General features: G+C 38.6%; 1 protein-coding gene across 1 annotated transcript in view; it reads right to left on the bottom strand.

Moving 5' to 3' along the window:
• Positions 1-14,017, bottom strand: part of RIPK2 (receptor interacting serine/threonine kinase 2) — a gene marked incomplete at its 5' end in the record, with an annotated part of 16,762 nt that extends 2,745 nt beyond the window's left edge. Inside the window, 8 exons of the mRNA XM_010162189.2 lie at positions 514-619; positions 1,229-1,318; positions 1,501-1,586; positions 5,355-5,516; positions 5,872-5,921; positions 8,863-9,020; positions 11,286-11,441; positions 13,864-14,017. Of these exons, the coding sequence (XP_010160491.2) occupies positions 514-619; positions 1,229-1,318; positions 1,501-1,586; positions 5,355-5,516; positions 5,872-5,921; positions 8,863-9,020; positions 11,286-11,441; positions 13,864-14,017 (962 nt within the window). The remainder of the gene's footprint in view (positions 1-513; positions 620-1,228; positions 1,319-1,500; positions 1,587-5,354; positions 5,517-5,871; positions 5,922-8,862; positions 9,021-11,285; positions 11,442-13,863) is intronic.
• Between the last annotated feature and the right edge of the window lie 3,232 nt (positions 14,018-17,249).

The following is a 17,249-nucleotide window of genomic DNA, read 5'->3' as shown; positions in this document are numbered from 1 at the left end:
AGGAAGATGTGAAAGAAATGACACTCTCATGATTTAAAAAGTGGTATACTAGAACTCATAGCAACTAGCATTGAATTTCATTAAAGAGAGAGAAAGTAAGCTGGGCAATGCTATCTAGTGTGAAGCAGCAGATGTTATCTACTGCATGAATGAGAAAGGATTAGGAAACAATTGATGTGAGTAAAAGATCATTTTAGAAAAGGATTTTAAACATCTCTGCTGGGATAGATTGTTACAGATCACTAGACACACAGGGACCTTTAATAACTTTAGAGACAAAACTACTGGGATTGTACTAGTATGGAAGAACGAACTTGACCACTGACCACAGCACAAAAAATAGAAGCACGCTAATGAAATTTGCAGATGTCATTCAGAAAGAACGGGTTTACAAAACACATCTCTTTTCTGACATAAACAGAGATTCAACTTTCTCCTATGCAAATACAATGTCACAGTGTGAGTGTAAAGCTGTGATGGCAACTTAAATTTACACGTCACGAGTATCTCTACCTGATGAGAGGATATTAGACTTGGGAACAGACTTGAGTCTTGATATATCTGGAGAGATGCTCCGAAGTGGAAGTGCATCACATTGTATGGAGACAGAATACGTTTCCTGAAATGATTCCAGTTGTATATTAAAAAGGTGTATTAAATAAATACAAACTTGCAACTTTTTTCAGAGTACTTTCCCATCACTCTTTTCCCTACTATCTAAATGCTCAATGGATACCACAATTAAAATACAGTAAAACAGAAGAAATTATGTAACCCTAATACTTCAGTTTTTCCAAAGCTGACAAAGATTTTATATACAAGTTTAACTATTAGTAAGAACCAAAAGCAGCAGCATTAAGAATCAAAATATAAAAGCAAATCTATACAATGCTATATAAGCAAGCTCCATAGAGGTGTAAGGGAGCAGAATACAAACTCCTACAATTTGGAGACATTGTGTGCTGCATTTCTGCTCGAGGGGACGGCTTTCCCACATTTGGAGGAGATACAAAACATGCCCTTCTTCAGCTTATCCATCCTTTGCTATCACCACCTGTATGGCTATGCATTTGTTACACCTCAGCTCGACTAACACATTTTATGCCTTTCCTGGCTGCATAGGAAAGTAAACTGCAGAACAATTCCCCCTTACTAAGTTAACCCCCATTTAAGCTCTCAGGACCTTTAATGATGCTGACACACCAAATGCAATATGTAAAATATTTACCTCTTGGGGATTCAGGGGTATATTTAGAGATATCTGCTTCACATCTGCTTTCTTTCCACTTTTGTAAATACATTGTGATTCATATAGTGACTGGAAGAGACATATTTACCTGTATTATACTTTTGCTATAAGACCAGATGACAACTCTGTACAAACACATGTTTCAGCCAGATACAAGATAAGATAAATGACAGTGAGGATTACATTTCTTTTAGCAAGCAAAAGTTACCAACTTATTTGACCAACTAATGACTGTAACAAAAGCCACTTACTTTTGATCTCTTTAACAGTATTACTGCTTCCAGCATAGCTATTTCATCAAATGTTCGCAGGGCTGGCTCAAGGTCTATTAAACATTCTAAACAAAGAAAGAGTACTTTGCTGAATGATTTAAAGAAGAAATTAAGTTTTCATTTTGCTAAAACTACTTTCTTACATTAACAAAAGTCATTTGTCTATTGATATATATCAAACCATGTAGGCTGCTAAACAGAAGTTTCTTGCTTTCACCTGTTACAACAGTTTCACATCAGCTAAAGAAATCCTATCCTGATCTGGCCACATCAGCACTGTGTACAAAAGGGATCCAGGACTGTGCCAGACTGCAAGTCCTGCATTCCTGGAACAGATAGATTGGTGGGTTTGCTATGTTTCAAGGTAGACCCAACAAGTCTGGTTGGCTAAATGGGACCAAACAGCACAAGACCTCAGAGTGAGTCATTGTCTTCCCACTCCAGAACAGGTGCAAGGATTTATGTGAGAAAAATAAAAAAAACAGCCTCCCACCACAGCAATATCCAGAATAGATGCTGTGCAGCAGGGCCAGAGAAGATGGTGATAGTCAGGGCACTGACTTATCACAGCCAGTAATTCCATATGATACTGCCCTCATGCTCACCAAAGGCAGCAAGTCAGAGAAGATAAAATCATCTGTTCACACAGGGAGACACACGATAATCTAATAAGCAAGTGACCTGTGCTGTGTTTCCTTGGTTTCCAATGCTGAAAGGTTTACAATACTAAGTATTTCAAATTTTGAGATGATTGTATTATAAAAATGTCTCTTTGAAATCGTGCTCAAGTTTAGCAAAACCTCAGGAAATTGTGATACCATATCACAATTCTACTGCATTTCTATGGACTCCACCCATTTGGCAAAATCCATTTGCTGTACTAGCAATCCATCACACTGCATCCTTATTAACATGCTTTTAATTTTTACTAAAATTTTACCACAGTTCTCTCATACTAAGTTTTTTTCCACTACTATCTTCAAGAAATAGATTCAATACTGGGATTCTTATTTTCTTGCATCAGCTAAACCAGAGTTTTACAGGTTTGGCACTCCATTTTCCACACTGATATACTAGCACTGTTAATTTTTGTTTATAATTAAATTGTAGGTACACATTCCAAGTACATGCAGAAACATGGTGATAAGTAGTCTTTATTCCTTCTTTATAAGGGGAACAGACAGGTTAACCAAGCTTTCCTATTTAAAGTTTATTTAACAAAAAGGGGGTTTGGGTGTTTTGGTTTCTTCCTCCCCTTTGCTATGATAATTGCAAAATTTCCCAATCAGTGAGCTTTACTTCCCTTAATTTTGAAACAGTTTTGCAACTTCCTCTTTCTTTTATGACAGCAAAATAGAGGAAAAAAAATGCATGTTTTCTTCAAAGACCATCTTACTACAGACATGGCACTAATAACAGAACCCAAGCTTGCTCACGCTTCAGTACATATCCCAGGTAATTATTCCTTCAGTGTTGCCACAGACTTTGATTGCTATTTTGTTTTGGTTAACAAACACAGGAAAACAAGAATACATAATGAAATATCATGTGCCTATTCTTTTTCATTTTTTAAAAATATTATAAATAGATACATGTTCTTGCTTGGAAAAAAATAATTCCACAAGTTACAATCATACAAACCAGACTCATGCCAAAATAATATGACATTTCAAAATATTCTTAATGCAAGAATAAGAATGTTTCAAAAAAGGTAATGTAATTAATTTTGGACTGTAAACTCAACGTGAAGATGCTATACCCCGTTTTGTCCTCTGCTATACTGATGCAAAAAAATGAAGTTATGAACATTTCTTTTTTAAGCTGTCTGAACTTCCTAACTCTTTCCAGCTCAAATGAAGTATGCCTATAAATGTTTTCAAAATAATAAACAAACTTCTGTTCATCAAAGCTACAATTGAAACATTAAGATTGCAGACCTCTCTGCTCCTAACATTAAAAAAAAAAAAACAAACCAAACAAATCCTAAAAATAAAACCCACCAGAACCAACTGAAAAACCCTAGTATTTCATGTTTGAGTCATTGCATCTTCAACCTAATCAGTGAGAAACTGAAAATATAGAATTGTTTAAGCCAGAGCTCTTTGTACTGTTCTACATTTGAGTACTTTCAGTAACTCTCTTATTCTACATTGTTGCCTCTCCAAGGCAATTCAGCTTTCTCTACAGAATTCACAGAATCATAGAATGTTGTGAGTTGGAAGGGACCCATAAGGATCATCAAGTCCAACTCTTGCCCTAGCATAGGACAATCACAAGATTCAGACCATGTGTCTGAGGGTGGTGTCCAAATGCCTCTTGAATACTGTCAGGTTTGGTGCCCTGACTACCTCCCCGGGGAGCCTGTTCCAGTGCTCCACCACCCTCTGGGTGAAGAATCTTTTCCTAATGTCCAACCTAAACCTCCCCTGGCACATCTTCCTGCCGTTTCCCCTGGTCCTATCATTGGTCACTAGAGAGAAGAGATGAGCACCTGCTCCTTCTCTTCCTCTTGTGAGGAAGTTACAGACTGCGATGAGCTCTCCTCTCAGTCTCCTCTTCTCCACGCTGAACACACCAAGCAACTTCAGCCTCTCCTCATATGGTTTCCCCTCTAAGCCCTTCATCGATTTAGTGGCCTCCTCTGGACACTCTCCAGTAGCTTTATATCCTTTTTATACTGTGACGCCCAAAACTGCACACAGTACTTGAGGTGAGGCCGCACCAGTGCAGAGTAGAGCAGGACGATCACCTCCCTCGACCAGCTTGCTAGGATCATGTTTTCTAAAAGAGTAGGGAGGAAGTTTTAAAGGACATGCAAATTAAACAAGCACAGCTAGGCAGCTGCAGGAACCACCATTACCTTCACCCCACTGATATATGGGATAACAGCAACACTTGCAAGAGCAAATTTCACAGTTGAAGGCAGGTAATCACTTTCTGCCAATTTTGATGGAATTACCTTTACACAATGGCCAAACAAGAGACAAAAGTCACCACAATATTGAGCATATTAAGGAGAAATCTTATGGGGGATAATTTTGGACTCAACATACACCAAGTATGTCAGTTAAACACGACAAACATAGATTTGCAAAAATGAAAACAAAACTTTCCCAGTTTACACTAGGCCACTCTAATCTTTACAAGCTCACACTTCAATCTTATTCTCTAAATTCTGTAATCCACTGTAAAATAGGCTGAAAGTATCTATATTTGGTCTCACAGACAAAAAGCTGAACAAAGGAAAGAGAAAGAGAAAGTTAAGCGCATGAGTTCAACCAGTTCCTGCTTGATCTGGGAGGTGGAACAGTCAAAGATAAAGTCTCAGTCAAAAAGATTTATACTGAGATGCAACCACAAGGTGAAGTCACTATAGCTTCTCTGATATGCAATGATTTGTTGGTGTGTTTGCCAGCTTGCTCCTAAATCCCACAGTACTTATTATATACTTCACTTCCCCTGCTTTCTTAAAAAAAACCAAAACAAAAACCAAACCAAAACAAAAAGAGTTCCTTTCAACAATAAACAAAAATAAACCTGCAAGCAGTTAAACAAAACACACTGTTTTTTTACTGGTAAATTACAGATGGAAAATGCAAAAGACTCCAACTAACAACTTTTATGGCACACACGTAGTTCCATTCATAAAAGTTTGTTTACAGACAAGGTGGAAGCCAACAAGCAGCTTATCACATGCAACAAGACTGAGCACATGTATCGCTTGACATCTTTCTGATTTCCCTTTTGTGACTATAACCTTGCTCTGTAAGTACCACATCGAACAGAAATCTGTCAGTTTAAAAATCTTTTATCATTATGCAAGGTAAACTCACTTAAGAAAGATGGCCTTTCATCTGGGTTCTGTGCCCATCCACTTCTTATCAATCTAATGATAAGCACTCGATGAGGAATGTCCATGGATAAACTTTCTTCACTTAAGTCTAGTCGCTGTCCTTGTGACACACTATACATTATCTGCAAGGGGTTTATAACTTCTGTCAAAATAGACATCGTGCATTCATTAGAAATATATGCAATATAAATAGCTTACTATAGGAGGAATAATTTAGTTTGCAGACACAGTATTTATAGTCCACCAAAATAAAGTTATGTTTTTTTTTTTTTACAAAAAAAAGTATTTTTAATTTATCAAACAACACTGTAATTAAAAACAAACAAACAAACAGAAAAAGAGTCTAATTTGAAAAGTAACTGAAAGTCTTCTTTGACAAGCTTACAAATTGAATCATTAAAAAGTAACCCCTAAAATGAAGTCCCCATGTACCCAGGTCTCAGGTTTAACGTTTAACTAAGGCTGGAAAAATAAATTAAAGGAAGACATGGCCTTACCTTCAAATGGCTGTTTCCTTGACATCACTTCCCACATAATAACTGCATAACTGTTCAAAGTACAAAAAGTATAGACGACTTTATTTTTGATTGCCAACACTTAATAACACAATGTGCTCAGCTTTACATTTTACTAAAAACATTTCGCTAAAATGACTCCCCATGCACACACAGGACTGACTATAGTTAACTACAATGATGACCTGAATGTATGAAAACTAGCAGGAATTTTAACCAGTGAACTAGAACTAGTTAATAATATTAAGTACAGAAAAGGTACTTGGCATATAAAGCCCTATTCCAGATCTATACTAGCTCTGCTTTACTAACACATTGTGAATTATGCACATGCAATTAAAATCTCAGCATGAAAATTAAAGTGAGCCTCCAAGTCCCAACTGCTCTGTCCTAACTGCAATAGTGTGGCATTTCCCTGGTCCAGATCAACACTTTCTGGCATTCCCATGTGAAGCAGGGTACAAACAGGAAGGGTGGCATTCACCCACACCTCTATCCCAACACAAAGTCAGAGCCAGGTAAGATACGGACTTGCATCTGGGAGGTATGCTCCAGCTTCCCCCCAAGACATATAGACTCTCAACATATGCAATCTTCTCTATAGGGAGAGATGTCACTTTTACACACAAGATTCTTTTTACAGAAGAGACTCTCAGGAAGATCACCTTGAGCTATAGCCAACAGACTGAATACATGTCTGCTTACTCAAACCAGTGAAATTTTTTTCAGTTCACATCAACATGAATGAGAAGTGGCTCAGTGAATACAAATCTGATCCCTCTTTAGTAGACGAGTCACTCTCTTCAATATTCACTATTTAAGGACCTGATTTCCAATGTCAAGCACATCCTTGTAAGCTTACCTCCACTCCTTTATTTTTTCAGTAAATTAATTTAAAAAGGGATTGAAAATTTTTTAAAATGTTACTTCAAAAAAACTGAAATCCAGTTCCCACTGAAGCAATAAAAAATGAAACTACTCAAAGAATTATTTTCTTGCTAAAGAAGAATTACACTTATTAGAATAAATGTTTGCTCAACTATTCAAATTCCTTTACACAAAGACAGTATGTTCCTATATCCCTAAGAAGTGCCAAATTTTACATATAGGTTACATTTAACTGCCTCTAACCAGGACAGCATTATATCATCTAACAGCTTCCAATTAGGAAGAATAAAAAAAAAACAAAAGTAAGAACAAAATAACTGATGCTTAAAATCAATCACTTAAATTGAGCTTTCCTAACTACTTACTCCATTCACATTTTAACATTCATCAATGATAAAATTTATTTCAAGTAACTTTGAATAAAAGCAATCTTCCCTATTACAAAGCCTGCTTTTGATGCATTCCTGAGAAATTCATGCAGGCTGGTTTTTTTGGCATGGCAAATTGTTCCTTTTGTAAAAGTTAATGATGTTAGACTGTTGTTTAAATTATTTGATTCTTTCAGAAAAAATCCTTCCTTGCAAGTTAGCTGCAATATCTCGACAACATTCAGCTGTATAGGTTGTGGTCAATTAATGAAACATCCAGCTTTTCATTCGGTTTGGAATGTCTTTACAACTAAAGATTATTTTTGCAATTCTACAACCTTGCAGCATACCACTTCCTGATGATTCCCCTTTACACTATTCATGTTTTCTTTTCTAATTTCTGCTTCATAGCATCTCCTTCTGATCCTGAGCACAGATCTTCTGTGTGAGCTTTCTGATGGTAATTTCCTTCACTGTCTCTCTACCTTCATGCCTTCCTGCCTTCCCTCTCTACAATGTTGAGTCAGTTTCTTTTCTCTCCTCAAATAATCTCTTTCCTTCATAATTTACCACTTTTCTAAGGACTTCTACTGGTCTTTTCTCCCTTATTTTCTCCCATTCAGTTGTTATTCCTTTGCACACCTTTTTTTTTTTTTCTTTCTAACAAACATCTGTCTTCCTCACCTCCGCTCACTCATTAAGCCACACTTTCAAGTCTTCTAAAACCAGAAGCCAGAGGAGATAACATCACACTGCTACTTATTTCCCCATAATATACCATTATTCCTTTTCAATGTCTTCCTAGTCCAGATTTTATCGTCAGTGGGTGAGGAAAGCAGGTATGTTACCATCTCTATCCTTTGGACAGGAATGTCAAGGAGTGAATTTTGTGTGCCCCATAAGGGATAATTAAGAGAAACAGCAGTCTGCCTGGAAGTGAGTAAGACCCTCTGAGACTGCTTCATCTCTCACCAAAATATAAAGACAGCTGAAGGTAAAGGTGGTAGAGTGCAACAGAGAGGGACTTTGTCAGTGATATGCCTCTTCATGCCTCCTGAGTCTCCATTTACACATGACCATTCCCTCCAGGATCATTCAAGTAATCTTTGAGCTCTACAAGCCTTTTCAGATTAGCTAACTCTAACTCTAATACCCTAAGATCAATTACTGTTTTGTTATATGGGTCGCCACCACTCTACTTCCTATTCTATTACTTCTACTACTCAGAACTGACTGACACAAATCTACCTTCCTTAAGGAGATCTCTCTAAATACTTCCTCCAATCCCATTACCCTGTTTTCTCCTAACCCCTTTCCAAAAATATGTTTTCTTCTTTCCCCTGAGTACATTCTGCAAATTATGTTAACTGAGGTGCACAAATTACAAGGGTATCTGCATTGAGATTATGGTGTGAACAGGTTTTTGCCTCCCTATATCGTTGCTATGTGTACACTCATTTAGAGAAACCAGTCTCCTCTGTCTGTTTCTGTAGTTTTATCTTAATTTCTGGAACGTTACACTTGCCACAGCATTTCCTAAAGAACCAGGTGATCAAATCCAGCTACCACTCACTTCTGTTTTCCCCAATTCATTTTGCTTATACACTTATGAGACTTCTGAAAACAACAAAGTTGCTGAAAATACATTAAAGTCTAAGTTCAGTAAATCAAATGTGAATTCAGATTGCAAAGCCCACTTGAGAACAACATGAGTTACCTGTACATATCGTGTTTTACACTCGCACGGGTTTTCTGACTGGGATTGTAATCTTCAGGTGGCATGTAGATAATTGTCCCTCCTTCTGGCAAAGAGGTTTCACTTCGTGATTGTGACATGGATATGACACGCCATTTTGACATGCCAAAATCTGCAATCTGGAAAGGACAAAACAGTCATTCTGAGAAGAAAAACTGGATTTATCTGCTGATCATTGTTAGAAATTTCTGAAATATGCCTGAAAGAACGGGTCACTAAAGTCCTTAACCTGACACACAAAAGTATGTGGTTACCCTAGCAACAGGAAACACCAGCTCCGTTCAGAAAGCATTCCCAGGTCATGACTCATGCTATCTCAACGGCACTGCCCTATCCTGTTGTTCTTTTAAGGAAGGACTCATATACTCTATGGCTGGGGAATCTGCTATGGAAGCCCATCCTGTATGAAGAAAATAACTTTATTTGGTTAAAAAAAAGCAAAGAAAAAGCCATTGAGTACTTGTAGCTTCCTGGTTGTGAGAAAAACACAAATTTAATATAAATCATAATAGCTCTACATAACTTAGCCTGCAGGTATCCTGAGACAGTTGCTCTCAGAAAAATTTTAGGGCACTCCACCTCACCACCAAAACTATGAAATCTTGAATTAAAAAAAAATTTAAAAAATCTGAAATTCTGTGCTGCAAAATGTTGCTGAATATTTTCTTTACTGTGCACTCTGGGTTTTTGTCCATTCCTACAGAGTTTACAGTACATCAACATAAAGAATTAACTGACTTCAGTCAGAGACCAGGACGGCAGAGTAGGTTACGGGTAGGAAGACAAACAGCCAGCAGAACAAGCTTGCTGGATAAGCTGCAGAGTGTCCGGCATACAAGGGAGAAAGATAAGTAACCAGCTACGAGCTCGACACGTGTCCAACATTTGCATAAGAGCAAAACTATTTTCAACAAAGATGTCTGTGCAAGCACTGTGGCAACTAAGATAACAGAAATAAGCTTTCTGGAGAGTGTACAGTCAAAATAAACGGTGAAAAAGAACTTTTGTTTCTCTACAACTCACTCTCATTAAGCCTTACTCACTGTAACTGGTTGCGTTACCATGCTCATTCAGTAGATCTGGGACAGCACGAAGCACTCTATGAATGGTGTTACTTTTATACAAATGCAATACTTCTGTTTGGCACATATGATAACCTTTCTTGCATCTCCTGCCAGCTGTCCCAATTTAGAAAATCTTGCTTCACTCAAAAAACCCACTTAAAAACCCTAAGGATAGTCTTCTAGAGACTCCTTACAGGAGGTAGGGCACCTATGCAAGAGTTAATCTCTTCCCTTTAATTGTTCCAGGAAAGCAACTATTTAGATTCTGTCAGGCAGAGACCAGACCACACCAGTGCTATTAGGGATTAAAAAAAGAGTGGATAAAAAAATTACTTGGACCAGTTCCCCAATCAGGTTTATCAGGAAGCTCGAGAGATGGCAATGCCTGCACAACTGAGTAGGAGGAGGCATGCCCTGCTGAGGGTGTGAGCAGAGACAAAGCTGCGTAAGGCACCTTGCTGCCAAGAAAAATGTCTTTGCAATGGAGAAAGAAGAAATCAGCACTGGATCTCTGCTCAAAGGACTCAGAAAAAGATTCATCTCATGGTAAGAACTGAAGCATTTGCTATTCAAGTATAAATTAAGTGCAAAATATTTCTTATTTCTCATTTACTTCAATAATATACTCTATCAATTTTAAAAACAGAGGATCTTTTACAAAAAAAAACCCCAACTCTTGCAATTATGGAAGCACCTAACCTTTGTCAGAAGTACTTTTAGTCTCTTTTTTACATCATGGCAGTAATATTTTAAAAGGTAGAATTAAAGTTTTAAACTAATGCTACTTCTCTATGTATGCTTGCTTGCTTCACAGAAGCCATGTTCCAACATGTTTAGATTTCACAGTTACATTTTACATGTCCTTACACTACACTAACAGAACATGTATGTACATATTGCATCATAAATATAAAATAGGGTATTAACATTTAAATTTGATCTACTGTCCTCCAGAACTAACTTGTTTGAGCATCTCACACAGGAACACTTCCTATTTGCTTCTCAGAAATGGCCAGACATAGCCACCCTTGGAAGGTTGCCACATGAGAGCATCACTGCTACAGAGTATCAGCTACTGCTATAGCAGAAACAGCCTCAATTCTGGCTTTCTGATCTTTTCAGGTGGATCAAATCCACACTTAAGCAAAGCAGAGTCTCCAAAAGAAAAACTCAAAAGTTCTTTCTGCAAGGATAGAAGAAAACATCTGGCATACTATTACCTCCCTCTGTATGGCCACATCTTCATTCTTCCTCCTCAACAATAATTAAAACACTTTCACTCATTTTGGATGCTGAAGAACATAAAAATTAAATAACTACCTTGACATGAAACTCATCATCCAGCAAAATATTCTGGGTTTTCAGGTCATGGTGCAGCAACGGAGGATTCATGTTGTGCAAATAGTTTACTCCCAAAGCAATTTCATAGAGAATGCGGAATCTTAGGCACCAGGGAATGTCTGGATATGCATCTTTCTGCCAAGACAGAACCGCAAAACCAGAATATAATCCTCTTTCTGATCTAACAGCACAACACAAAGACTTTTAGAATAACAAAGAAGTGACTTGGACAAACAGTAATGTTTTAAAATATATATTACATGAACTCCTTAAAAAATTGTAACTGAGCATTAAGACTGGTTAGCTGTTAAAACAAATACATAAATGTTAATCATGTTATGTATGATTAGTAGTAGTGTCTACTACTATAACTACATCATCATACTACTATGATGTATATACTACTAACTCACCCATATATAGTTATATACATATATATATACATATATATATATGTATATAACTCATAATCTGTGGGTTGCAAGTTTTATGCAGGAGTTCATCTGTAAATCATATTTCCATATCGAATATATGTACATATATATATGTATATACTACTAACTACATCATATACTACTATAACTACATCACTACTATGATGATGTAGTTATGTTTCCTGTTATGATGTAGTTATGATGTAGTTATGTTTTATGATAAGGAATTGGCTGGATGGTCGCACTCAAGGAGTTGTGGTCAATGGCTCAATGTCCAAGTGGAGACCAGTGATGAGTGGCATCCCTCAGCAGTTGGTATTGGGACTGATGTTGTTTAACATCTTTGCTAGTGACATGGACAGTGGGATTGAGTGCACCCTTAGCAAGTTTGATGACAACACCAAGCTGTGTGGTTCAGTTGACCCGCTGGAGGGACGGGATGCCATCCAGAGGGACTTTGACAGGCTTGAGAGGTGGGCCTGCGCTAACCTCATGAAATTCAACAAGGCCAAGTGCAAGGTCCTGCACCTGGGTCGGGGCAACCCCAGGCACAAGTCCAGACTGAGTGAAGAATGGATCGAGACCAGCCCCGAGGTGAAGGACTTGGGGGTGCTGGTGGACGAGAAGCTCAACGTGAGCCAGAAGTGTGAGTTTGCAGCCCAGAAGGCCAACTGTATCCTGGGCAGCATCAAGAGAAGTGTGGTCAGCAGGTTAAGGGAGGTGATTCTGCCCCTCTGCTCTTGTGAGACCCCACCTAGAGTACTGCGTTCAGCTCTGCAGCCCCCAAAATCAGAAGGACATGGACCTACTGAAGTGAGTCCAGAGGAGGTCCAGGAGGATAGTCCAAGGGCTGGAGCACCTCTCCTACAAGGACAGGCTGAGGGAGTTGGGGCTGTTCAGCCTGGAGAAGAGAAATCCTGGAGAAGAAAAGTCTCCAGGGAGACCTTATAGTGACCTTCCAGTACCTGAAGGGGACCTACAAGAAAGCTGGGGAGGGCTTTTTACAAGGGCAGGTAGTGACAGAACAAGGGTTAATGGCTTAAACCAGAAGAGGGTAGATTTAGATGAGATATTAGGAAGAAATTCTTTCCTGTGAGGGTGGTGAGATGCTGGACCAGGTTGTGCAGAGAAGTTGTGGATGCCCCCTCCCTGGAAGTGTTCAAGGCCAGCTTCCACCTTGTCTAGTGGAAAGTGTCTCTGCTCATGGCAGGGGGACTGGAACTAGATGATCTTTAAGATCTCTTCAAACCCACACCACTCTATGATTCGATATGGAAATATGATTTACAGATGAACTCCTGCATAAAACTTGCAACCCACAGATTATGAGTACCACACAAAGGCTGACATATCTTCAACTGACATTGGGAGAAAAAAGAAAAAAAGCTGTAGTGAAACTAAGCACAAATACTACCTTTATAAATATTAATACACCAAGAAAAAGGCAGTAAAACTCAACTGAAATCTTAAAAGTTGCATTGACACTAATGCCTTTATGAAAAACACACAGCTAAGCTCTCTTAAGCACAAGGTATGTAATGATTAAAGGTGCTGAAGAGACTGCAGTGCTGTTGATAAACAACTGCAGTAGCTTTACAGTAGCAACACTGGATACTCAGACCATGCTAATGCGAGGAGCTGAGTTCAGCACAGGAGAACTTAATCCTCAGAGTAAGATCTAGTAGATTAGCAATATTTGACTTCCATAAACTAAAGTCAAAATAAAAATTCAAATTCAGGGAAAAAAAATCTCATCTTTGTGTGATATTTACATTGACAATAATTCTGAAACCCAGGCTGAAGTTACCATAAGTATTCCAGCTTCTAATTAGAGAACAACAGAGATTTGAAAAGTGATTGTATATAATAATTCAACATGAAGCCAGTTACACATCACAACATTAAAGGAAAAAGTATAATAAAACTAAAGTCTGCTGAGTTTGGTTGTCTTTTCGGGACATAGAAAGTCTATCTGAGCACCAAAACTACTAGTGACAATGACCATCCATTAATTTGACATATTATTAATAATACACTTTACTATACTACTTCCCTTAAGTATGGAAATCACAATCTACTTGAAACAACCAGGGAATGTATTTTAAGACTGTAAGTACACTTACCCCATGTAAAAGCTGGTTTAATGACCCATTTGTCATGTATTCTGTTACTATCCCCAGAAATTCAGGTTCATTGCAAATTCCCAAAATTGGCAGAATGTAAGTAAATCTGGCTTTGTGTAATCTGTCTGCTTCTTCTAGAAGGTGGTTTCTATCACTTAAGGAAAAGAGAACAAACAAACAGAGAAGGTTAACATACCAGTACTAGGAAACTCAAAGCAAATGCTGGATTCACTATAGTCTCTTCAAGAAATTATGTACCCATATGCAGTACCATCAGCTTTGACCATTTGTTTCCTAATACACTGTTTTGATAACAAGATAGTGTAACACAAGTGAGAATCTGCAAATGCAAATACAAGATAGCTTCCCCAGTTCTGTTGTAACACACAAATCTCTCTATTCCCACCACACACTTCATTCAAGTTTCCAGTAAATAAGGATACAGTCAGAACGCCAACTTTTTTTTCACTGTCCTTTGTAATCATAATGGTAATAACCAACTGCATTTGTCCTATTCTACTGCCCGCCTTCAAACCCTGAGTTTTCACTGAGGCCTAATATCAATCTCCTACAGAGTGGAGATTTAAATACCTGCGATTCTCCAACCATTTAAATTTAGCGGAAAAGGAATGATCAACTATGTTTTGTTTTCACATAAATTGTTCCTTCAAATTGGGCTTTTGCTTTCCAGCCTCTGGAAGAAATATTCCCTGGTTGCAGAGGAGACAGGAAGGGACCAGCCTCATGTTGTTTGGACATCTGAATTTGGCTGTGTGAATGCTCTCTTTTACATTAAACCTCCTCATAAATGTGAATTTGATGCCTCTTTACAAATTCAGACCTTGCAGCATGTGGATTCGAGCTCAAGTTTTATTTAAGAATGAGTATGCTTCTATCCCTAAAAATGATAAAATTATAAACTTTTTGGTATGCCTTATATCTCAAATGTTCTTGGAAAAAAAAAATTGTTGATAGTGAGGATACTTGGACCATGAAGGATAATTCTAAAAATAAAAAAAATTAAAAAATTAAAAAAATTATTTTATAGCAGTGCAGACTGGTACAAGTATGCAACTAGGATATCCAAATACAGGACTTTTATAGCACATCCAAGACTGATCCTTTGGATGTGAGCCAGTCTGATGCAGAAGCAATACAGCTGTGCTGGGGCACAGCTGCATAGAAACCAGGGCCGTGCCCATCATGATTTGCTCAGCACAGCGCTGTGTTAATGTGGATATACAGCCCCCCAGCTGAGAACTGGTTTCTATCTGTCAAGCTCAGGGCACATGCTGCAGAGCTCATGTCAGTCTGGACCCATCAATGTAGATCTAGGCCTCACAAACAAAAGGCTGTCAGTGTATATAGGGAAAAGAGGAAGCCTGAAGAACTAAAGCCTACTGCTTTTACCATTGGAAAACTTTGAATTAGGATGGATGTGAAATTAAGGGCCTTGTCCTTGTTGGTCCTCATCTCTGATGGAAAAAGGCTTCTATTATAGGAAACTCTAGGAAATGGTCAAAATAAAACGGTAGCCTTCAAGAAAAGTCTGGGACAAAAGACACAACTCCCTCCCTTTCTCCCTCTTTCCAGAAAAGAGTAGGTTTGAGAAAGCTAGGGGTTTTCCCAGACTGTGAGGCTCATCTGCATGAGATTCAGCTGTAGCTGGGAAACGAGTTGCAACACATTGAGGTCTATTCCTGTGCCTGTAAGTCACTTCACCTTTGTCTGCTCCATGCCAGAAGGGTGTTGAGTAATGCTTAAATTACTACAAGCCCATATAGCTTCCAAACTGGCTTTGCTCTTTGGCTGGTCACACACCAGGTTCTGGGATACATAGCACAAGCTTCCTATTCAGTGAATTAATTGCACTGTGAACTCTCCCTTCTTCTTGACAGCATTTACAAGATGGAATTTTATGCTGCAGAGACTTGGGTATAACAGATTTCTTACAGCTATTGGTCTTTTGATAGCATTTCCAAGCTTTGCATGATAGGTGTCTGAATTATTTTGATTACTTCAGTCGCCTTTTTCATCATAATTTCACGGGTTAGATGTCACACTAAACTAAATTCTTGCAAGGCTAAAAATAATATTTGTTGTTTTCTCCCAACTGAGCTCAGAGGCTAAACATTCTATTTCTGATTAGCAGGAGATTTAAACTAAAACAAACAAACAAAAAAAACAAAACTCAACAATAAACTTGCCAGAGAACACAATATTCCTGCTTAAAAACATAACTGAGATTCCATTTCATTCTGGCAAGACTTCAGAGATAAAGCCTGTGTATACACACCTGGGGAATAAGAGGTGAGATAACTTAAAACAACTTATCTTACATTCTAGCATATTGGGTCACAAGACTAGAAGCCTTGTTATTTTGAGTGAAGCTATTCTGCCTAAAGGCCTAATACTAGATCAAAGAAACCTGAGTCAGGAAAAGGTTAAAGACACCTAGATAAGACACAAGAAGCAGGTTTATAGTCAGGTAGGCTTCAGACAGCCTAAGAAGAGGCAAATTTGCATTGATATAACAAAAAAAAAATTGCACTATAGGGAGTGAATGAGGCAGAGATGGATGAAAAATTATTACCTGCTGCCCCTTTACATGGAGTGACAGCTCCTGTAATAAACATGCTGTCACTTGGGCCCCAGGAAAATGAGGTACACAACTGCTACAAGTCGAAGAGTTAATGGAAAATATCAGTTGTACACGGAGGCCTACAAGCCTATTATTTTAAATTAGCTTCTCTCAGTACTATGAGATCTGAGGGGGGGGAGGGGAATCAATCTTGCATTGTCTTGGAGAAGCTTCTTCTAGGAGTTAGAAGCAATCTTTAGTGGATACAGTAATATATTCCTTACATTCTCTCTCTAAACAACAAATCTATGGTAGTCACTGTACTTTAATATCCTACTGATACTTCAGCAAAAGGGTTGGCAACCAACAGACCCAGGAAGAAACTGAACGGTGCAAATCCCACCTTGAAGAAGAGCCAAGGTGTGCACTGCAGAAGAAAAAAAGCCTTTAAAAGAGGCAACCTGCTTGGTGTCTCACACGCTGAGCCTGAAACCACCCATTTTCCATAACCGAAAGAGAGGAAGCTCCAGGGCTGCTACGTGCTTTCTCATACGTCCAAATGAATCACTCTCGGTGGGATCTCCTTTACCCTCGGATTTAAAGCAGCGCTGCCTACCGAGACACCCATTCTCTGACCCACCAACCTGACAAACCTTCCCGGCATCTTCACCGCGGCAGCTCGACCTACGCCCGGCAAAACCCGGCCTCCACCACCCTTGGGCCGCTTTACCCACGCATTCACCGAGTGTCCCGGGCAAAGAGGGAGCGCGTTCAGTTCAGTTCTTCCCCACGGGGGGCGGCCGGG

Source organism: Antrostomus carolinensis, unplaced genomic scaffold, assembly GCF_000700745.2.
Source record: "Antrostomus carolinensis isolate BGI_N321 unplaced genomic scaffold, ASM70074v2 scaffold3920, whole genome shotgun sequence".
NCBI classification, from domain to species: Eukaryota; Metazoa; Chordata; class Aves; order Caprimulgiformes; family Caprimulgidae; genus Antrostomus; species Antrostomus carolinensis.
This window is presented reverse-complemented; position numbering and strand designations above follow the sequence as displayed.